This window comes from Corvus brachyrhynchos, unplaced genomic scaffold, assembly GCF_000691975.1.
Source record: "Corvus brachyrhynchos isolate BGI_N302 unplaced genomic scaffold, ASM69197v1 scaffold21, whole genome shotgun sequence".
NCBI classification, from domain to species: Eukaryota; Metazoa; Chordata; class Aves; order Passeriformes; family Corvidae; genus Corvus; species Corvus brachyrhynchos.
Window position 1 is genome coordinate 6866541 of NW_008236924.1, and position 23320 is coordinate 6889860.

At 51.0% G+C, this 23320-nt stretch overlaps 2 protein-coding genes and 1 long non-coding RNA gene across 7 annotated transcripts in view; 2 read left to right on the forward strand and 1 right to left on the reverse strand.

Moving 5' to 3' along the window:
- The window catches only part of ARHGAP26 (Rho GTPase activating protein 26), an 84950-nt gene extending 71467 nt beyond the window's left edge, over nt 1-13483 (forward strand). Inside the window, exons 20-22 of one of the 4 annotated variants that reach the window (XM_008629027.2) lie at nt 7061-7171; nt 9070-9161; nt 10892-13483. In XM_008629027.2, the coding sequence (XP_008627249.2) occupies nt 7061-7171; nt 9070-9161; nt 10892-10980 (292 nt within the window). In that variant the 3' untranslated portion in view covers nt 10981-13483. Of the gene's footprint in view, nt 1-4478; nt 5505-7060; nt 7172-7464; nt 8377-9069; nt 9162-10891 lie in introns of those variants that run through there. The other 3 variants (XM_017728252.1, XM_017728253.1, XM_017728254.1) reach the window with 3 other exon arrangements.
- Nucleotides 13484-15154: 1671 nt separating this feature from the next.
- LOC108445182 lies at nt 15155-19677 on the forward strand. Its single transcript, XR_001859944.1, has 2 exons — nt 15155-15556; nt 16764-19677. It is a non-coding gene; the product is annotated as an uncharacterized LOC108445182 (long non-coding RNA).
- NR3C1 (nuclear receptor subfamily 3 group C member 1) overlaps nt 18468-23320 on the reverse strand; it is a 59980-nt gene continuing 55127 nt past the window's right edge. For both annotated transcript variants that reach the window (XM_008629028.2, XM_017728255.1), the window contains one exon: nt 18468-22746. In XM_008629028.2, coding sequence (XP_008627250.1) covers nt 22594-22746 — 153 coding nt within the window. In that variant the 3' untranslated portion in view covers nt 18468-22593. The remainder of the gene's footprint in view (nt 22747-23320) is intronic.

Consider the following 23320-nt stretch of genomic DNA (forward strand, 5'->3'; position numbering starts at 1 on the left):
TGGGACACTGGGGCTTGGAGCAGCCTGGGACAGTGGGAGGTGTCCCCTGCCCATGGCAGGGGTGGCACTGGATGGGCTTTAAGGCCTGTTACAGCCCCTGCTTGAGCAGGAGGTTGGGTTGGAAGTGCTGGGTGGACAGCACAGCAGTGGGTGCAGCACAGGGAGATTTGGGAAAGCACAAGGAATAAGAAGTGGAAAAATACCCAACCAGAAAAAAGTGAATTGAATGTATTAATCTTTGCTGTATTTGATTACTGGGAAGAGTTCTCCAAGGCTACATGTCCAGCTTGATGGCAGGGAGAGAAATTGAGGCTGGGCCAGTAAACTGGGAGGGTTGTTGTGCTCACACCTCCCAGCTGGGCTGCACTGGGAGGGGCTGTGCGACTGCCGGAGGAGAGTTTTGGGGGTTAGAGCTGCTGAGGCAAAAATGTTATTGCAAAGTCTGGTGGTTTGAAGTGAAAAAAAAGATGAAAAAAGAAAGAACAGAGCAAACATTGCGTTTCTTTTGATATATATGATCAAGTTGGATTGTTTCAGTGTTGTGGTCTTCGGGGTTTGCAGTGAAATGCTCTGATCAGCTCTCGTAAATGATGTTTGCAGAATGCTGCAGAGCAAAGCAGCACGAGGCCAGATGGATAAAACTAAATCAGGGAAACCAAGAAAATGCAGAAAATTATTATGCAGTGGCTTTACTCATCCATTATTCTTAAATCACCTTCTCAGGCCCAAATAATCCCCATTGTTTCCCCCACCTGCATGTGCCCTCTGTGGGCAGTGTTGGCTCCTCATGCTGCAGGGAGGAGATTTACCTGCTAAAAAATGAGGCTTTGAGCCCGTGGTGCTGATGAGGTTCAAAGAAACTGTCTTAGTTTTCTGTTAGGATCTGAGCCTGGAAGTGGCCTCCTATCAAGTTATGTGGGGAATATTCCTTAGCCAGGAATGAATTTTTTACGGTGGGGAGTAGCTGTTCTGCTCGTTTCAAGACACTGCTTAAAAAATGACGGGAACTTCTCTCCCTTTGGAGAGCTGGCAGTACCAGCTCCTGTGGGGAGGTTGCTGCTGCCATCCCAAAATCTGTGCCCTCCTTGGGTGTTGGCAGAGCCCTGTTTTTCCCCTGTGGGACCCTGGGAGCACGTGGGGCAGAGCAGGCGCATCCCCCATCGCCTTCCTTGCACCATCCGGGCGTCCCTCCCGGCTCCCTGCAGCAGAACAGCTCTGCCAGCCAGAGGAGGGCTTGCTCTGAGGGAATAAGGACCAAATGCCCTCCCTTTGCACCCAAAGCCAGGCTTCCAGGGCAGTGGGTGCTGCAGGGCTGGTCCCCCTGGAGCCTTGGGCAGGGGTCAGGGCTGTCCTTCCCTGGAGCAGGTGATGGTGGCTGGCAGCAAGGACAGTGTCCTTCCATATCCCTCAGCTTCCCTGCAGCTCCGAGTTCCCAAAACGAGGTCACCCTCAGCCACATAGCTCAGGTTTAGCTGCTTGTGGCTGGCAGAGCCAGCTCGGCAGCGCCGCGGGGCCGCCTGGGGCACAGGATGTGTTTAGCTCAAATATTTGAGCCTCCTAAACCCCCCACAGCTGAGCTGGGAGCTGTGATCCCACAGGGACTTTAATTTCCTTCATTTTCCAAGGATCCCATATGGTTGTTGGGGTGGCAGATGGGAGAGTTTTCTTTTCTGGGGGATGTAAGATAGCAGTGCATTGAATGCCAGAGAGGAGTGAGAGATTTCTGGAGGGCTGTTGAGTTCTGCTTAATTGCAAACACAATTTGTTGGTGACTAATGCACCCAGCCTTACAGCATTACCCCATGTTCGAAGCTGTGGCACGATGGAGAAGCCATGACTAAGATGCTGGCTCCTGATTTACCAACACTTCCCTCCTAAACTGCCAGTTTGGCTCCCTGCTGCCACATTACAACTTTTCTATTAATAATTAAGAGCTTTAACACAGTTTGAAAGCAGTCAATTCAACATAAAACCTTCCAGTCTGATTTTGAGTCTGCTGAGAGCCTTTTGGGCAGAGAGAAAGAGGGAGGGGGGTATTGATGGAGCAGAAAATGCAGCTGCTGAGCAAATGGTGGATTGGATTTTGGGGAGAAAATCACACCTGTGAGGGTGGGCAGGCCCTGGCACAGGGTGCCCAGAGCAGCTGTGGCTGCCCCTGGATCCCTGGCAGTGCCCAAGGCCGGGTTGGACGGGGCTGGGAGCAGCCTGGGATAGTGGAAAGTGTCCCTGGCCGTGGCAGGGGTGGCACGGGAGGGGCTTCAAGGTCCCTTCCAGCCCCAGGAACTGTGTCCTGTGACTCTGTGACTCTGTGACTCTGTGTCCCATCCAGTCCTGTGACTCTGTGACTCTGTGACTCTGTGTCCCATCCAGGCTGGTTCGTGTGGACGCATCGCTGCCTCCATTTCCCTGTCTGTCCCAGTGTGAGAGCAGTCACTGGTGGGTCTGTACCTTGCTGGTGACACTGGTAATTCCATTACAAACAAGGTGTGCAGCTGTTACTGAAATGCTGTTCCCTGGTAAGGCGTCACGGTGCTCCCATCACCTGGAGCTCAGCTGGTGGGGAACACACCTGTGCTGGCACCAGGCTGGTCCTGCAGCTTCCTTCCCTCAGTGCCTGCAGCGCTTGCTCATGCTGAGAACTCATCTATTGCTGACTCTCTGCTTACCACCTCACTGTCTCCAGCATTAACAGCAGGCTCTGAGCTCCGTGCCAGGATTCTGTAGCACACCGGCCCTGTCATCTCCTCCCTCTGCACCATCGAGCATCATCCGTCTGCGCTTGGAAATGGGAATGTGGGACAACAGCTCCAGCTCTCCTCCCCAGAGTCAGAACTCATCCTGGTCTCTCTCTTACTCAAGTGGAAAAGCTTTTAGATGGTTTATGAAATGACTAAAGCAGGGAAATATTCCCACACATGGGAAATCAGCCAAGCAGCAAAGTGACAAGACAAACCCATGTGCTGGGTGCCATCAGGATTACAGAGGGACACGTCCGTGTTGTTGGAAAGAAGATCCTGAAATCTGTGCTGATGGAGATGGGGAACTGGTAAATGGAGATGTGGGAAAGATCTGTGCTGAAGAATTTGAGATTTTTTTGGACCGGTTTGGTCAAGTGATGCTGACCACAGGCCATTTTAGCTGCTTATTTCCCTAAATGTGTAATTTTTTCCACCCAAATGACCATGCAGCAACATTATTCCTGAGAGAGTAACACTGCAGAGAGTTTAACAGCATTTTTCTTGCATTAAAGTACCAAGCAGAGGAAGAACCCTGCCAGACTGGAGCCCTGAGAGCTGGTGGTCTGCTCTGGGGTGGTGCTGCCCGGGAGTTGCTTCCTCGAGCCCATCCATTGCTCCAGGCTTTGCTAGGACCTGCAGCACTGCTTGAGCTCCATGAGCTTCCCAAACCAAGGCTGCCTCCCATTTCATTTAGGCAACAGAGCCCGTCTGCTGGTGAGCTGCAGTCTTGTCCTTTTTTCAGCAGAGCTGAAGTGCTCTGGCATTACATAAAGCTGTAATTTTCTTTTTTCTTGTTACCTTTGAGAAGAACCTTATGTTCTGCAGCTTTGTTTTATAGGAACAGATCAGGGAGCAAAGGCCTGGATGGCCCTTGATGTATTTTGCTGCAGTCAGGTACTGATCACGTCAGAATGGGAATATTGTTGTTTATTCTTAAGGTGATTTCATGAAAGGGCTGGAATCCATCAGTGGGCTCTGCCTATCCATAGCTGAGAGATGTTCTGTGGCAGAAATAGCCCCAAGTTCCACAAAAATAAACAAGTTGTAAACATGTTTGAAGTGGAACTGATGTCCTCCCAGCCAGGAGAACAAAGCACAGAAGTTGTCTGGAGACCTGCTGAGAAGGGCTCTGAGAGCTGCACATGCCTTGGGGGCCTGAGCCAGGTGAGGAGCACCAGAGGCAGCCTGGGTGGAGCAAGAGGAATGAAAGAAGCAGGTTAAGAGAAGGGATCACAAAAGAGATTTTTTAGCTCCAGCAGAGTCTTGAAATAAGAGTTACTGCTTTTTTTCACATGTTTGGGCAGCAAACTAAACATCTGCACGGGAAGGGCAGCATGTACAGCCAGCACGGGAAGCAGGGAGGAGGATTTAGCTCCTAAATTCATTTCCAAATACTCTGTTTGCTGGAAGAGTGGGATTGCCGGAGGGACACATGGAGTGGAAGGTGCAGGTGCCCCTGCAGGTGCTCTGGCACAGTGCCCTCCTCGCCCTGCCCAGCAGTGCTCCCTCCCTGCGGGATCACAGCCGCCGCTTCCGAGGTGCAGTTGGACCAGCGGGAAAGGCAAGAGCCTCAGGATGCCTTGGGCTATGGACTCATGGAGTTCCCCCAGCTGCTTCTGCTGAGGAAAGGTCCACTCTCACCTTGGAAGACTCTAATTTGAGCCATTTCTTTGTTTCTGCTTCTGATGGTTTTGGTTCTTAGCAATTTTCTCTGTTTTGTTTCCACTGTGCACCCAACAGGAAGCGCCCCTCGCAAAGCCCTCCTGAGTAAGAAGAAGGAAAAAAACCATCCAGCTGACATTTGCTGCCTGCAGGCAGCAATGAGAACTTCCCCCAGCCTCTCACCACCTCTGCTCTTTTTGTGAGAAACAAAGGAAATTGGATCCTACAAGAAAACTGTTTTCCAAAACACCAGAGACCTTGGGATAGCCCGTTCCCTCACGTGCACTGACATCTCCAGCGAGGCAGGACTCGGGTCTGGCAGTCACATAAGCTCAGGAAGGTGATACTCAAGCAGCAGCTTGAAAATAAATCCCTGTATTTCATGGAAGGGAGGTGAACCCTTCATACCCATCATACCCCAGGGTCTGCTGGTGCTGGGGGGAAGTTCAGGTGGGTCCTGAGCTATCCATGGGTTCTTCTTGAGGAGATGTTCTGGAAGGACTTGCAGAGCAGCTCAGTCACCGTAGGACCATGTTCATCCCCTCTGTGAGCACCAGCTGGGCACAGGGTGCTCTGCACACCCCACTGCACACGCTGGCACTAGTGAACTGTTCTCTCCGTGGATCTGCTGGGCATGGGGTGTGTTTTCTTTGACACCAAGGATCCTAAAACACCAAAATCCTGCTCCAAATCAGTGAAAACTTCTTAGGCAGAGGCTGGCCCAAGTGCTGGTTCTTTCTCTCAGGCTTTTTTCCCTGATAACTTCGAGAATCCTGCTGGTTGCATTCTCCACTGCCACTAATGGAGCGGGTGCGCAGTTGTGGAGCAATGACAGAGTGACTTGAGGAGAAATGAGAGCTGCATTCTTTTGCCATGATTTCATCTCAAAAAGTGCAGTAGCAATTTCTAGTCCCAGAGCCCTGTGCCATTGGATTTTCCTTCCTTCGTGCTGTGAAGAGGACCAGGATTGGTGGCAGAGATGGTGGCAGTCCCAACACTGGCACAGACAAATGCAGATCCATGTCACAGTGGCTGTCCCATCACTGGCACACCCAGTGCCATGTCCTCTTGCACCTCGAGCCTGCTGCCCACAGGCACGGTGGGAGCAGCCACATTTTGGTCACCAGCTCATCGCCCCTCCAAGTCCCACCTTGGAGAGAGGAATTGCTCTTTGAAAGAACTGGTGCTTAAAGGGTTAATTTTGGCAGTTTGGGATGACTTGGTGGCCTTGGTAGCACCTCCCATTTGGAGGTGGGGATAGATGGAGTATCTGGTAAGTACCAGTGGCAGTCAGGTTTGTTAAAGACTAAGGAAAACTCATTTTTCAAAAGATGGACAATTTTGATGATAGAAATGCAAAAGGACTGTTTTTAGATAGTGATGATTATTAGCAGAACATTTTGAGGATGTCGTTGATAGCCTGCCTGACAGCATTCCCTGTTTCCCAGCCTCTGGAGAAGTCATGCTGCACTGCTGTATCCCATTTCTCCATGTGTGTAATCTCTGACATAATAAAGGTGTTGCCTGTAATTTCAGAGGGAATCAATCCACATCTGTTGAATCCAGTGACACGGCTTCTGCAAGGAGTCAAGCCAAGAGTTTGGCCTTAAGCAGAGATGGTCCAATTTCCGAGGGGAAAGCGTCTGTGTCGTAAATATCCCCCCGTGGTGGCAGCCAGAGGACACTGTGGAAGGTTAAACGTTGGTCTGAACTCCTGCAGGGCTGAGGTTCTCCCACGTGTTCTGGAGCCACCATTCCCTGAATCCCTTCCCTCTACCTCAGGAGGCCCCAGCTGAGGGATAAGGACATCCCAGGGGTTGTGCCCTGTCCCCACCTCATCAGGGGCCTGTGTGATCAGAGGTACCGTCCCTCTCTCAAGGAAAGAATATAAGTCCTGATGCTTTTACAAAACTTCTGTTTTTACAAAGGCATTTGCAGTGTGGAGAGGGATTTCTGGTGTTTTATCAGGGATGGAATTTCTAATCTGAATTGGACAGGGAATACCAATGAATGCTAAGCAGAGAAGCAGTAAATGAATCAGAGTCAAACTGGTATTTTAATACAATAATTGCTTTCTGGTGAGCCTGAGAATGACCTGAATCAAACAGTTTGGAAGGACCCAAAAACTTCTGTGTGCAATTACCAGTTCAGTAACTCGATTCAGCTTCAGTTGACAGCTGTGGCTTCAGGAATCAGCACGAGGGGAAAAAGGGATGGAAAACATGGAAAACAAAATCAGTGACATTTTTATACACTGAGTGTATGAGCACCACAAGTGACAGACAGAGGGGGTGGAGGCTGCTTGCAGGCATCATTAACGTCCAGAAATACCAGCAGCTATTTCTGGGAGCACTGGGGGAAGCACAAGGCAGGTAAGTGGCCGTGCTGCCAGCACAGACCCCTGGCACGCGGGGTGCCGGGCACGATGGACGGGGCAATGGAGCGGGGGTTAATTGGAAGATCCAGCTCTTGTTGTCCAGACAAATGCAGATCCAGCCTTGAAACACTTCCCAAGGCCTTGGCACTTCATTTCGTAGCTGTGTCTCATGCTCGGAATATTCCCAAGGCACTCGCTATCGTCGGCTGTCGTCTCTCTGTCTCTGGGTTGCTCTTTGTTGCTGTGGTTGCACGTTGATAAGGTCTCTGGTTATGTCTTGCAGCCCTCAGAATCCAAGCCCAACGTCACCCCTCTCACCGTCCTGGCCCATGTTCTCTGCGCCATCAAGCCCTATGCCCACCTCCTCTACGTCCAGCGACTCATCCCCCATCAGGTCTGTTGCACAATTCGCTTGGCTTTTTGTTGCTTTTGCTATTTCTGTTCAATTTCCCTGGTTTCCCCCACTTCACTTCCCTTTCCCTTGGCATCCTGCTCGAACCCTCCCAACACAGCTGTCTGCACTCAGCAAGAGGAGAGCTTTCAAACCCTCCTGCCCCAGGAGAGCCCCTGGAACACCCCGAGCCTGCAGCCCCCCGGGGCAGGGGAGCAGAGCTGTGCCTGTGGTGCTCGGTGTCACTGCTAGGCTCAGCTCAGCTCCTGCGTTGGCTTTGCTCTGCTCTGCAACAGGTAAGAAGTGTCCTGCAAGGAGTAAAGAACCTTTGGAAAGCACTGCCATCCCTGGTGTTCTGGCCACAGCCTCGTCTGGGATCCCAGGAGGGTAATGGACACAGGGCAGCACAGGCTGCTCGGTGCCCAGGCCGCAGGGCTTGGGCATCGCTGGAGCAAATCATTCCTGGGAGCTGCAGGTGAACCAGCACAGGATTCCCAGCCACTCCTGAGCAGCTGCTCAGGCTGAGCTGTGCCAGCCCCGTGGGGTCCCCCTGTGCCCTGGGGTGCCTGGCACCAGAGCAGGCACTGCCCAGGGGTCCTGTGCCCTTGGCACTGGGGATGCCATCGTGCCATGAGTGCACCGTGAGCCTGAAAACACCTTTTGTTTTTCATCTGATGGTCTCAAGTGCTCCGCTTGAGCGGTGCCTCCCTTGCAGTGAAGGACCCTCTGGAGTGGGAGGATTGTTTGCCTATCCTGGTCTTTAAGTGTTTGGGAGCTGCTCGTGTCAGGCAGCTGGAATTTGGAGAGGAGAGACCTCCATTTTGGGGCTCTCTTCACAGCAAAGCCAAAACATTCGCAGCTCCCAAGTTTGGAGTTTGGTGTGAAGGGGAACTGCTCTTGCCATGAAGTGTTGTGGCTTCCCTGGGCTCTTCTGAGGAACTCAGGGGAGCTTCAAGTCCTCGGAAAGATAAAAATCGGTAAAATCACTGATCTGAGAATGGTGACACCTTGTTTCCCATGCCAGCAGCTTCTGGGGGCACTTCATCACTTCCCTTGGCAGTGCCACAGCTGAGCAGCAGTGCAGGATGTGGCCTGCTGCTCGAGTGGCCCAGAGCCTGGCTAGGTTGGCACTGTCACTGTCACCACAGCCTGGCATTGTCCCAGCTTTCCACCAGCCCTGCTCCAGCCTAAAGCTGGGAAGGATGGGGCAGCTCTGTGTGCCTGTGCTGTGCCTGAGGAGCCCTGAGGTCCCTCATTTTCCCCTCTCTGTTGGCAGTTTGCACCATTCCTGGCTCTCCCTGCTCCGATTCCCTCCCCTGCAGCGTGGGCACACTGACACTTCAGCAAAATCCAATGGCTGTTAAATCTTTGTTACCTTCAGGTACAGGCTATGAAGAAGTGCAGCAAATTCTTCACGGACCTGCTTGATTTTCTGTTTTGAAATAACCTTTCTCAAGTGCTAATTCTTCCTTGTGAAGTTCTTCTTGTGGTTGCAGCTGCACTTGGATGGGTTTGGCAGAGCGGGGCAGGTGGCAGTGGGTCACTGCCAGCACCTGCTGCCACCTTTACTCTGTGCCAACCTCTGGTCAGGGATGGCCCCTCAGATACAGAACATTCCAGCTCCAGCCTAGAGCCTGGAGCTGTCCTGGGGACCCCTGGCTTGGGCTGGTGCTGTTCGGGCACCAGTGTGGGCTCCAGTCCAGGTGGTGCCAGCTGGGCTCAGAGTGGGATTTGCATTGTGGTGAAACGTGGCTCATCCCCGAGAGCCTTCAGCCTCTGCCGGTGTCTCCCTCCCTCTCCCTGAGCAGCGTAGCTGCAGACCCCAGCAGAGCAGCAGCCCCCATCAGCCCGGGGCAGGGGTGTGTGGGTGGCTCTGTGCCCACACGTGGCCTCTCTTCCAGCTCCCCGCTGCGCAAGGCCCGCGCGCTCTACGCCTGCAAAGCCGAGCACGACTCTGAGCTCTCCTTCACGGCCGGCACCGTGTTCGACAACGGTGAGTGCTGGGGCTGGGGGCTCTTCTCAGGGCACAGCTCAGGCTGTGCTTCCAGCGTGCCCCACGGTGGGAGCTGCAGGGTGGTGGGACCGGGCAGACCCCGTGGGCTCCACGGACCCCTCCTCTAAGTTGAAGGGAGACCCTGGTGAGCTGTGCCTGCCCCGGTGTTTACCATACACAGAGCCATTCCCAGAGGGCTTCTGCGAAGGGGAGATTAGATTCCAGGTATCAGCACTAGAAATACTCTCTGTAGTTGCTGTAAAGTTTTGTGCAGGAGATGGGAAAGCAACGTGTGCTTTTTCCCTCTGGATGTGAGTGCTGGAGCAGGGGGGCTTTGCTCAGTCAGAGACCACGTTAATGAACACAGATTTGGTGCTTCCTGCGCCCCGTGAAACTGAGCAGCTCTGACTTAGTTATAAGCCCAGTGTCAAGAAAAGACTTTTTCTACTTTCCAAGTCATTCTTGGCTTTTAAATGTTAAGCATTGTCATTTGGGAAGCTGCTACCACAGGCATTGGTTTTGCCCTGGGATATAGAGGCGAATGCAGCAGAAAGGGGAGGAGAATGAATACATGTGAATTAAAGACAATCCTTCTCCGAAACAGCTCCATAGTCATAAATAAACATGGTCTCCCCTCTGAGGGCCCGTGGGAATCAGAGCAGCTAGGAGAGGAACAAGTTTGAATTAAATACATTACGTTTGCTGATAAAAATCAATGGATTATTCAAGGGAAAAAGTACACAGCGTGTTCCAGTCACTCAGCAGCACAGCCAGGGCTCACGTTGGCTGGAGGACGTGAGGTAGAACCAGGCTGGCTTGCTGGGAGCCTTGCTGTGATCAAGGGGCTTCGCAAACCCCAGCGAAGGCAAAGGGATCTTGGCAATGCTTGGAAACAGGTTCTAGTTTGAGCTTCTGTGAGGCTGCATGTGGCAGCTTGATCCAGCTGGGATTTGGGGATGCTGCTGCCCGCAGGGAGCAACACCCACATAGCAATAGTGGCACTTGGAGAGCTCCAGTTCAGCTGGCGCCTCGTGCAGTTGATCCAGACACGGAGTGAGGGAGTGAGTGCCAGACCTGCAGGGTCACGGGAGCCCGGGGAGCTCCGGGAGCTCTGAACACTGACTTCCCACCATTATTGTGGGAGGGGGGATATTCCTCTGCCTGCAGGCGTAGCCGTGACCTGGCTCCTGCAAAATCAGCAAATTTTTGGGAGTTGATTGAATAAAGAAAGGCTTTTGAGGACTGATCAGGTTTCTGGTTGCACACAATCAGGTTGCAGGGTTTGCTTTCCTACCGGGATTGTTCCCTAATGCAGTTCCCCTCCCGGCCTGGGCCCAGGCCAAGCTGGGATGTGCGGGGTTACTGTGTGATGGAGTGAACCACGTTCTCTCCAACTTCCAAGAGATCTTAGCCCAAATCTGGAGGAAGTTTTGAGCCCCTGTTTTTATCCCAAATACTTCACTTCCCTCAGCCCAGCAGCCCCAGGGAGCATTTGGAGCCTGCAGCTCACTTGGTCCTGCAGTGGGATTCACTTGGGGAAGCAAAGGCCAAGGAGTCCCATGGGGAGCAGGCAGGGACAGAGCACTTCAGCTGAACCTCTGGGCGTGTTCAGAATCATGGAACGGTTGGGTCAGAAGGGACCTTGAGGACCATCTTTAACTCTGTTTGTTTCCTTTCTTTAAAATCGACGCAACTTAAAGGTCTCACCTGCCCTTCCCTTCTCTCTGCAGTTCACCCATCCCAGGAGCCTGGCTGGCTGGAGGGGACCCTCAACGGCAAGACAGGACTGATCCCTGAGAACTACGTGGAGTTCCTATAACTGTGGGTGTGCACAGTGCCACTGCTGAGCATTCCATGGTATCCATGGGGAGTCCTGCAGGCCCCTGTGCCCTTTGCCACTGTGTGATGCGGGGTGAGGACGCCCCTGTGCCCGCTACTGGATGTTCGTGTGGATCAGATGTCACCTTTCCTCCCGTCCTTCGGCGCTGCTGGGCTGAGGGGGAGCGGTCCTGGGGACATGGAGAGACTCCCCCAGCCCCGAGGTGGGGGTGCTTCAAGCCCACATCCCAGCGATGGAAAACCAGCCAAGCGACGGCCAAGTGCTCCGAGCGGCTGAGCTGAGACTGGGAATGGCACCCCCGGGCCGGCTGTTCCTGCACGGGGCCACTCACGGGCTGTGCGGGCCATCAGTGAGCCCAGGGTCCCACCGAGGAGGAGCCGAGCCCTGCGCTCCCAGAGCCTTCCCTGTGCTTCCTGCCTGCCCCAGGCAGAGCTCTGGGTGCTGCTGGGGAGCACACTGAGCTCCGGGGGCAGCAGAAGGGCTGAGCTCCGGGGCGGCCCCGGGAGGTGACCGCTCCTTGTGCCACCGGCTCTTGCAGGCGAGAGCGGGCCCCGAGTGGCTCCGCGGGGCTGGCAGGGCTCGGCAGGCACCTGCTCGGCGCAGAGAGGGTGTTTTGGACCAAGCCTCCCAAACTCTTCTTTTTTATTTTAAAGGTTTTGGTTTTGTGGGGTAAGCCTCGGTCTGTGCGAGGTGAGCAGCCCACGCTGCTTTCCTGCTGCAGCCCCACACAAACCCTGCTCCTGTTGTTTGGCTCTTTGGTACCTTCCCTTCCCAAATCCCACTGTACAGACACATCTGCCAGCGCCCAGGCCGCTGATGCCCCGTGCTGGAGCTGCCTCTGCCTCTCTCCAGCGTTGTTTTCCAGGCCTCCCCTTGCTTGCAGCCTCGTCCGTGCCAAGTCTGTGCAGTGCTGGTTGTGCCAGGTGAATTATTTCCATCCTCGCGGGGCATTTGCTGTTGCTGTGGCCAAGGTGGGGCTGTGCAGAGCCAAGGACGAGCCCTTCAGCTCCACCAGGCCGGCTCCTGCCTCCATGGACACGCCAGGAGGGCTCGGCAGGGCGAGTGTGCAAATCCCTCCTCATTCCAGGTCATTTTGAAGGGGCAGGGTGGGAGAAGGAGCCCTGTTTGCAGAGCTGGGATTTTGAGAGCTGGAATCATATTTTATAAAAGAAAGTCTCAAAAGAGCCCCCAGCCAGCGGCGCTGGGGATGGATGTCGTGGCTTTTTGTAACAGTTTTAAAGACTCTGAGTGACTGAATTGCTCTATGTGTCACTTTTTATTTTTGAAAGAATTAATGTATAAATAGAGTATCTTAAAATATTATGAGGAAAAGATCTATATTTGATATTTTTAGAAGAGCCGTAATGAGAGAAGCAAAGGACATTTGAAGCCCGTCACCGAGAGGCTCCAAACCCCCCGACCCCGGCCTGGAGCTGCTGCTTCCTTCACTCCGTGGTATCACTTAGAGAGAGGGGAGCTGAAATTTCAGCCCTCATCACGTTTCGTCCACAGTAATTAAACTTCCTGAGCTTTTGTCTTGGGGAAAAAAGGAGGAAAAAGGTGATATTTTTCTCCTGCTTTCCAGGGTGGGTGGCACAGCTCATTCCCATGGGATCACACCATCTCCATAACACTCTTACTCCTTGGGGAGCACTCTGGGCCCTTCCCTGGCTGGTGTGGTTTGGGCAGGGGTGAAGTCCCCAGACAGCCCGTGGTCTCTGCTCTGAGGTGTTGGTGAGAGGTTTGTAAGGATGGAATCTGGTGTTTCCCTAGCACATTGCTGGTTCATTACCATCCTTGGATTTAATAGCCAACATTTGTGCTATTTCTTGGCTTTCCTGAAGCCAAGGATGAGGCCAGGCTTTATCCAGCCCTGGCATCAAATGGGGCTGGGCTGTATCCAGCCTTGGCTTAGGATGAGGCCAGGCTTTATCCAGCCCCGGCCTCGCTCCATGCCTGTGGCTGGTGCTGGGACCTTGGGGCTGGTGCTGCCTGGGGCGGGGGTGTGAGGGCCCCTCCCTGGGGTGGGAGAGGGATGGGGAGGACTAATGGAAAGGGTTTTTAAAAAACCCTTAGTATTTCATCTGTCAGCACTATTTGTTTGTGGCTGGGACTGTCCTGAGCCACTCCCTGCTGCCTTCACGGGATGCTGCCGGGGCAGAGTGCTTGGGATGAATGGGAATTGCAAACCTGCCAAAAGCCCTCCCAAAAGGCATTGTGTGGGGACATGGCATTTAGCATTTAGGGGCCTGCTTAGCAATGCTGTGTGAGCACCAGCACCACGCTGCTCCCGCCGTGTCCCCACAAAACCTTTCCGTGCAGGGTCCCCCTTTGGCTCCTTGGATACTCCAGTAACTCTGAGACTGGAGTAAATTCCTTTTCAGAGGCACTTAGGAGCTTTTGGATGTGCTACCTAGAGAGTTTCTGGGAACAAAAGTCCCACGCAGATGTATTTACGAGATGCCTCCTGGAGGAAAGGAAATCAAACTGAGGCAGGAGTTATTGCTCTTACAGGAGAGCCAGTGGAATATTTTTTTTTAATTAAAACTTTCCAAAAAGAAAAACTTGTCTGGAACGCTTACTAAATGTTCCCATTTTGGGCCAGCTTTAATACTGTAGTAAAACATTGGTTTATTCCAAGGGAAATTAAAGATAGGAAATACTTTTTTAAACCAGCTTGACACAGCATTTGATGCTTAATATTAAATCATCATCAAAATGAAAGGAAAGCTGGGTGGTGACGCTGCTGATGGGCAGAGCCTCTCCCACAGGCCCTGGCTGGTCACTGTGGGCATTAAACCAAAAAAAAGAGATGGTGCAGTGCTGTCTGTTGGAACCGACATCAGAGAGCCTCCTCGGGCAGCGCTGCTGTTTCACATCGATGGCTGATGCTCCACAAGTGCGCCGTGAGTCTGGGTTGGGTTTGGTGGCGGTTGGATTAGTTGGGTTGGGCTGGGTTTGGTGTTGGGTTGTGGCTGGATTTGGGATTGGGCTGGGTTGTGGTTGGATTAGTTGGGTTGGATTGGGTTGGATTTGGTTTGCAGTTGGATTGGGGTTGGCTTGGATGCTTGAGGCCATTTCTTCCTGTCCTGTCACCAGCTGCTTGGAGAAGAGGCAAAGCCCTGGTTCATGGACACCAGCTGAGCACAGGGATGGGTCAGGGGTAGCCCAGGGCAGAACTCACCTGCACAGAGCCCGAGGATGCAGGGATGTGTTAGCAAGTGCGTGGTGGCTTAATTATTCTAACGAACCAGAAACCTCAAAGCAATTATAGTTTGTACATTTGGGCTAATTCAGATTTTTAGCTTTTGGGAAATAAAGATTAAAAGCAAAGGTTTTTAAAGAAATAGCCATTTTAAGCTCTATTCTCTGGATGAGGAGCTGATTGTTTGCAGATGGGCTCAGCTGGTAATTTAGCACGATGCTGACGGCTCACGAGGTAGCACCTACTTATTACTTATTGTAAATCCTCCCTTCTGCTAATGAAGCTTGTTCTGCTTCTAAACCTCAGACAAAAGGGTCTAGAAAATCACACCTGGGCTCTAAACTCACTGACGCAGGCAGGAAGGGGAAAAAGTCTGCAGCAGCCGGGTGCCCCGGAGACCAGCCTGGCTCGGATTAGGCAGGGATGGCAGAGCGGGGTCTGGAGCTGGAGTGTGGGGGAGTTTGAGCAAACCCATCTCCCCAGGGAGATTTCTGTGTCCCTGCTGTGTCCCCATCTCTTTGGGAGCCCCCCACAACCCCTGTTGCTTCCATTGGCTGCTCCCCCAGGCCTGCCCTGCCCCAGGACTGAGCTGTTACCCCGGACAATCAGCTCATTAAATACCTGCAGATTGCTCAGAGCTTTAATTCACAGCCACCTGGGAGTGAGGAGCAGAGCAGGAGAGATGGGTGATGGGAGAGGCTCCAGGGATGAGCCCCAGAAAGGCTGGAGTGTGGCTGGCAGTGAAGGTACCACCGGGGTGAGCATTTCCCTGGCACAGGGGGCTGGAAAGGGCTTAAAGCTCATCTCATCCCACCCCAGCCATGGGCAGGGACACCTTCCACTGTCCCAGGCTGCTCCCAGCCCCATCCAGCCTGGCCTCGGACATTCCCAGGGATCCAGGGGCAGCCACAGCTGCTCTGGGCACCCTGTGCCAGGGCCTCTACCACCTCCATAGCCAAGAATTCCTTCCCAGTATCTAACCCTGCCCTCGGTCAGTGGGAAGCCATTCCCTGTGTCCTGTCCTTGCCCTTGTCCAAAGCCCCTCTCCACTATCACACAAAGTTCAGTGCTCATTTCCAGCTGATGGCACCGTGTCCCCGCTGTCCTGGCAGCCAGCAAGGGGCTTTTCCCAAGGCTGCCAGCTTGGGAAAACCAGCTCTCGTTCTGAGCCAGTTACCTCAGCCAGCTGCAGCCGGGCCTGGCAGCACGGTGACACCTCGGTGAGAGCACGGGGACAGCACGGGGACAGCACGGTGCCACCGCCACCTCCGTGGGGAGCCATGGATGGGCCCACGCCGAGGACAGGGATGGAGCTGCCTCCCTCTCCCACTCCCAGGGATCCTGGAGACGGTTTGTTCCTTTTCAAAGCTCATTAATTTTGCTGCAGCCATTACCTATCATAAATATTGCCGAGTCTGGGAGCTGCACGTGCTGCTTCTGCCTCTGTTTTACTGCTGCTTATTTTTCGCTAAGTTTGGGTTTGGCTGGGTTTTTGTTCAGTCCCCGCTGTTGGGTTTTGGTTCAGTTTTTGTTGCCCGGGGTGGTACCGGGAGCGCTGCAGCTCCGGCCCCGAGCAGAACCAATGACTCCCCGCCGTCCCCATCGCGCTGCTGTTTATTATTTATTTCCCCAGCAACGGGGATATATTTAGCCCGACAGCTTTGAGCTGTTTCAGCCCCATTATGCTCAGCAAATCCAGCAGCCCGGGGCAGCGAGCGGTGGCCGAGGCGCAGCGGCAGCAGCAGCCCCCCGGGACCCCAGGGGGGACCCCCCAGCTGTCCTTGCCCCGGGCAGGGGCTGCGGGACGGGAGGGTGTGAGAGCCACATCCCTCGGGTTCCCTTTGACTTGCCAAGGGTTGGGTTGGGCTGGGTGGATTTTTAAAAATTATTTTTAGTAATTGCTCTGTTCGAGGCTTGCAGGCCGGTCCTGTGTTTGTTTGGGGTAGGAACACGTGCAGCTCGGCTGCAGCCCAGCTGGAGAAATTCTGCCTGCCAGCCAAAAAGGGTAAAAAAAGAAAGGGTAGGAGAGAAATGAGGAATTAAAACCGCTGGGTTTTAATTTTGGATTTGTTCTTGCAGGAGCCCAGATAGGGGAGTGCTGGGGCCAAGGCAGGAGCCCGGGGGGACCTGGGTCACTGCCTGTCCCCCCATTTCCCCTCTCAGCTCCTCAGGGATGCAGCGCCCCGTGTCCAGACCCTGGAGGTGATTTCCCCTCCATGCTCTGCTCCCTGGGGACACAACCCCTGTGCCCCCTGCCCGGCCCTGGGCACACCAGGTCACTGTTCTCAGCATGAAGTGTCACCCCGTCCTCCTTCATTAGCAGCACAATTAGTGCCCACATTTGGTGCTGCCTCGGCAATTTTGCCCCAACCTTTTTATGTGGTTTGATCTCATATCAAGAGATCCCATAATTAGAACGATTCCACTTACTTGTTATTTTTTTTAACCTAAGGTTCCCTGTTGTGACCTCAGAGAATATTCTTAATTATGCTCTGGAGCTGTGCCAGGCCTGTGATAGATTGGATAAGGGTATTTACTGCCACCACCCCTACTCTAGGTTGGATTTTATCAGCTGATCCATGGGCTCAGGCACTGGACATCAATGAACTCCTTTCTGATGGTTCCTCTCCGTGCTGCTCCTCCAGCCAGACTGTGATAAGTTCAATATTTACACTTTTTTATTTTGAAATGTTCATGTTCTAGATATAAAATATTTACATAATGTATCTTCAGGCTTACCAATAATTAAAATTATCAGTAACCCTGGTAAGGAAATGCACCAAACTTGCTGGTCCCTGGCAGGAGCCTGGCAAGAGCACTGAGAAAATCTGGGAGCCCCTTTGGGATAACCAGTAATGTACAGCCAAAGAGTCTTTTAGTCTGTAAAACCCCAGAATTTGTGTCTGACACAGCACAGCGCCGTGTGCCCAGAGCTCGACATGAGCTCATGCTGCAGAGGGGATGCAGCCAGGGACAAACCAGCCCATTGGGGACCATCCCAGGGGCAAACACGAACTCAAAAGCTCAAATCTTAAATGTCAAAACTGTAAAAATGGCCTCTTTTCCAAACCAGTCTGAAAGGCCATCATTTTACTGGGATAATGTGAACACAGCAGAAACCACGAATTGCAATCACATGCTGGGCTTCCTCCAAATTTCTTGGAAGCTGAGGGTAGAGCCCAAGAAAGCAAATAGCAGCAAAACAAGGTGGCAGGTGAGGGAGAGCTACAGCCCGTGTCCCAGCCCATGCCCAGGGCCGTGGAGCACAGGAGGGTGCAGAGGGAAGCGGCAAAATTCCTGCAAGGAATCGCCTCGTGGGCCACAGATGCTTCTGCTATCAATGCTTCTGTAAATGGGATGGGACAAGGGGGATTTCGGGTGGAATGTGACCACACTGAGGACTTGCTGCACTTACCATGGGGCCAGAGCCCATGAGCCACTGAGCAGTTATTTATCTCAGTGTCTGATGGCTCTCCTTAAAGCATCTTTCCATAATTGTTGCACAGATAAACGCGGTTATCGTAAATCCCGTTCTTGTCTTGCCCCTGACCCCCATCTGCAGTCATCCAGCCTGGGAATTACCGAAGGGAAATTTATGTAAGCTTTGTTTTAATTGCAAACAATTCAAAGAAATCATTCCCTGCTGGGAACTCGGCCTTTTCTGCTGCAGTTAAATGAGATTTTATTACAGCACGACTCGCTCTGTGGCTCGGGGGGAAGGCTGAGCTGTGCTGTTTGGGGACTGAGGGGTTGGAAACGTCGAAAACTCCAACGGCCACATGGCAGGGAAGGAGCTTCATGGCAGCATCTTCTGTTCCAGAGCTGAGACTTTCTGAACCCAAGTGCAGCATCTTCACAGCCAGAGAGAGGCTCCTTCAGCACTGCTGATTTACCAAGTCCTTGACCCTTTTTCCTGGGTTAAATTCTGTCTCTGCACAGGGCTGGGCTGGGTTCCCACCACCGGTCCCCTGCCTGGGACTCCTGTCCCAGCCCCCACCTGGGGAGCCCCAAGGTTTTTCAGTACACTCCCCTCTATCACTCATGTTTGGCAGCTGGCACCACCTTGGGAGGGAGCTTTTATCACATCTGGGTGAGTATCAGACACTTGGGAACCACTGCAGTGACAAAACACATTCAAGATCATGGAATCAAAGAGGGATTTGGGTTGGAAGGGCCCCAGCGACCCTTAAACTCATCCAGTCCTTCCCCTACCATGTCGGACCCAACCCTCTCCAGGACCACAGTAAAAACTCCACAAAAGCATTTTGGAGCCATTTAATGAAAAAAGCAGAATTTTATTATATGGTTTCTGTCCATTATTCGGCATTGCTGTAAATGGCTCACATTTACTGCAACTTCTGTACAGATGTGTGGCTTTGTATTACCAGAACAGCAAATTTAAATGAAAAAATAAATGTTCAACAATTCCACACAAGCTTTTACAGTCCAACATTTCACTGAGTAGGTGAAAACTACAGACTTGTTACTACAGAATTATTCAGCATGAATAAAAAACTACAACTTTTATTTTTAAACAGGAGTCACTGGTTTCTTTTTTTTTTTTTAATGCTGTTTAAAATTGCTGTGATAAAAATAATGATTTTTTAATAATGCCATACACTGGTATGATATAGGATTTGTCCCCAGTATATATCTTTTTGTTTAATATACAAAATAGAATAATGACCCATCGCTGCCTCTGCTGTTGGGCAGGGGGGTGGAGGTGGGGTGTTCCCACACACTCACAGCCTTCCCTCAGACACGAGGCCTCCGCATGGAGAGGCCCTCGACCGTCACGGGAAATTTGGTTCCTATGAGACGTCGATGGCTCAGCAAGCCCTGGCTGCAGACTGGGATAAGGGTAGAGCGTGACTGGTCTGTGACCATGGAATCCCAGACTGGACTGGGTTGGAAGGGACCCTAAAGCTCATCTGTTCCCCCCTGCTCTGGGCAGGGACACCTTCCACTATCCCACGCTGCTCCAAGCCCCATCCAACCTGGCCTTGAACTCTTCCAGGGATATAATAATACAATCTTTATAAAATCTCACTCTAAGTCATGTCCCTGAAGTCCTCCCTCTCTAAAGTTTGGCTGCGGGGTGTTTCCCACAGCCCACGTTCATCCAGGCACTTCCTCCTTTCCTACCTTTTCCTGTGGAAACGGCGAGGTCATTTTTCAGCATCGATTGGCACCAGTCCCCAGCCCCCCTCCCCTGCCCTCCCCTCGTGCCCCCGCGCCCCCTGGCCCGGTGTCCCCCTAAGGCCATTGCGAGTCCTGAGCTGCCCCCGCCGTCCCGGGCGGATCCGTGCACTTTGTGATAAGGCACTGAAGGGCCAAGGCCGGAATTCTCCCTGCTTTATCCAGAGTGCAGGGACTCCCCACTGCTACACGGACTACGGATAACAGGACACGGACTTCTCACTGCTGGCTACAGCACTACGGAGTCTCACTGGTGAAGTTTAAACTGAACAGCACGTACAGGACGATTTTTCCTCTAACATCACAGTTTCCTTTGTTTTTCCTTAAATCCAGAGACTAAAAATGAATATACAGGCAAACAGACACAAGGGGCAGAGAGCCTCTCCTCCTATGTGACCGGTTCTCTCACGAGGGGATCACAGAACCCCAGAATTTGGGTTGGAAGGGATCTTAAAGCTCATCCAGTTCCAACCCCTGACTCCATCAGCTGTTGGAGTTCACTGCAGTTGCTTTTGCTGGCAAAAGTGACAATTTGGGATCCCGGCACCCCGACCCACACACACTGTCCCCAGGCTCCGACCAAGGGCTCTGGGGATGCAAGTTTATAAAACATTCTCCAAATTAAGAGCAGGTTTCCCCTGACCCCAAACCCCACCAGTACACACTCCTATCTGTATCGCAAACGGGCGTGGGAGGATTCCCAATGACTTGGGCTGCAAGTTGTAATTAAAATCCTGACCTTTACCCATTACAAAATGTAATTCCTTACAGATCAAAGAAGAGAGTGATTATTTTCTTTTATTAAAGATGCTATTTTACTCCAAAGTACTGAATATAGGATCTTTTTTAATAGCTATAACATTCAAAAAGAGCTTTAAGAAAGGATGAGAATTGAGTTTCCTATTTCAGCTGGAAACCAAGGTCTGCTCACTGTAGAAATGTGCTGTGAACACCCCACACTCTGTATTTACATATTGCTGGCACCTGGATGTGGATTATTGCCCAATTTCAAAGCTGTTTTTGCTGGGGGAGTGAGGCTGTGTCTGAGCCCCCGGGTCAGAGCCGTGACTGACAGTTTTTGCAGTGGGGTCTGGCTCAGCCGTGCCTCGGGAGCGGCTCCCGACCATACAGATAGGAGTATCCCACCCAAAGCCAACGGGAATTTGTACACAGTGATTCGATAAACACAAGCCCAGCAAACCCTACAAGCACCCTTGGAGCACAGGTTTTCCCCTCTGAACAGAGCACTTCTTTGGATACCAACACCGACAGCCCCGGTGCTGCCTCCGGCCAAACCACATGGAACGGTTCCACTCAGCATATTTGTGACCCCTACAAAAAATATAATTACATGTATCATGATAAAGCAATCTGTCATCTAAAAATCATCCTTATTATACACTATACAAGCTATTTTACAATCATTTAATAAATTGCTTTTAAAGCTGCAGTAGCCCTTCCCTTCTTTTCTTGGATCAGCAAATATACTGATTATACATATTTGAAACTATAACTAAATATAAAAATATATTAGGTTTTGTATTTTCTCAGATGATCTTTCTCATTTCTATTACACAAACAATCTGGCCACTTTGAGTAAAAATCAAATTTTAGAGTGGCTTAGTAAATATTTCAGTTTTGAAATACAGAAATTGTTAAGGTGCACGTAGAAAAGGCTACTACAGCTTCTAAATGTCGAAAATATCCTCATCAATGGCAACAAGGAGAAATCCACAAGGCCTATGGGAATTTATGGCACGCCAGGAATTCAATGTGAAGGGCTGCAGCCTTACAAAGACAGAAAGTTTGACAGACAACTCTAAGACCACGAACTCAGTAGCGGAGCTCTCCAGCTCTCCAGGAAAGAGGATGGAGCAGTCAGTGAAGGGTGGAGATGTGGAATTGGGTCTCTAACCAGGCGAGTTTGGAGCTGGGAGATCCAGTCCCAGCTGCGTGAACAAGTCCCCAGAGAGGAGGATTCCAGAATCCTACAGGAGAACAAACCCAGCTGCTGGGTGCACTCACACGTCCTCCCCTGTCCGTGGGGTCTCCAGAAATACTTGTGTGATGACAGCTTTAAGTGTATAGAAAACTGAGTATCTCCACACAGAAGTAAACTTTTCTGAAGCTATGCATATTTTCCTGAAAATTTCCTGATGGGCAGTCAGGACTGATCTTCTTGGCATCAATGCAGCCCGTGACTCTTTGCGTTATGGCTGTTGCATCATATGCAAAAATCAGGCTTCTTTGTTTTTTTTCAATATATAAAATAACCTGCTCATTTACATCCAGTTAGGACTGGGTTAATTTGCTATGAATCTGCATATCCAACACTTTTGCAATGTACCAAAAGGATTTGTTTCATCTGGGTCTACTGAAATGAGATTTGAGAGTGTTCTCCCACCCACCCTGGCCCTTAGAAAAAGCCCAATTTTCATGGCTGCTTTGAAAGCAGCTTTCAACGCAGTTGAAAGCGTTAGGTTAGAAAAGCCCAACCCAGTTTCACGTGAATCTACTCGAGTATTTACTGTCTAGAGGTTGTTTAGGAAAGCTACGAGCTGCCCCACCTTAAAAAACCAGCTGTACAATAGGCATCTTGAAGTATTACAAAAAAATTATGTAAGAAAAAATGAACAAGCCGAGTTCACGGTATATAAAGTTAAAGGAAATTGCTAAAACCAGACAGTAATAGCTATAAAAGGCACAACTTCCCTTTTCTGATATACACTTGTAAACTTTCTTCAGGTTACATGCATAAACCAAAATACTACCTTAACTTTAAAAAAAAAAAAATCCAAAACACTTTACTAAATTAAAAAAAAAAAAGCCTAAAAAATTGTCTCCGGCCAACTGCAGCAATTAATTAATTAATTAGCAGAATGTTCGTAACAGCCTCAGAGCTTGTCACTGGTGGTTCGATACATCCAGGGATGGTGCACGAAGGGAGAGAGAAAATTTCTGCCAAAACCGATTTCTTTTCCTTTCCTTTCTCCCCAATTCTTTCCCAAACGTGAGAAATCTCCACTGCTTCTCCAGCCTAACTCTTGGCCCTCTGTAAACCACATGTAGTGCATAATTACAAAAGAAACACCTGCGAGGACAAAAGGAACAAGGTCTGTAGGTTTTCTCTTTACAAAACAAAGCTATCGTGTGATGGTTTCTTAAGGCAACCCTTTGTGTTAAGGCAGTCACTTCTGATGAAACAAGAGCTTCTTGATATTTCCATTGGAATATTTTGGTATCTGATTGCTGATGATTTCTGCCAGCATTTCTGGGAACTCAATACTCATGGATTTATCCAAAAATGTCTGGAAGCAAAAGCTCAGAAGATTTTCAACCACCTACGAGTGACAAGACAAAGAATTACTTGCACACGAAGACGTTCAGAGAACATTCACCTTCCTCCTCCCCAACTCCTGCCCACAGGATGGGGCTCAGGCAAGACGTGCACAGGAATCCTCATTAGTTCATTAATAATTATTGTCCATGGCACTCTGGTATAAACCAAACAAAGATTGTGCAAGGCTTTACAAACACTGAGGAGATTTGGTACCAATTCCCACTCCAGCAGATAAATAACACACACACGGATAAGCTAAATGAGATCCTTCCAGGTGCTTGGTACAGTAACAAGAAAAAACCCCAGTAATTCTGAGGTCTCAAAGTTACCCTTGTCTTAAACACTGCTTTGTGCTACATGAGTAATTAAACTGCCAAAGGAGACAGTCTGAATTGGAAATTCCTTCAAAATTAGATCACTGCTAACACTACACATAGTGCTGAGGCATTGTTTTAATGGAATTTCAAACTATTCCATAAATTCTGTACTCACTGGGCTCTGAGATAACACTGCTTTTAAAAGTCACATCTCTGCTTCTACTGCAAAATCAGTTACAGTTCCTGAGTCCCTCCTTT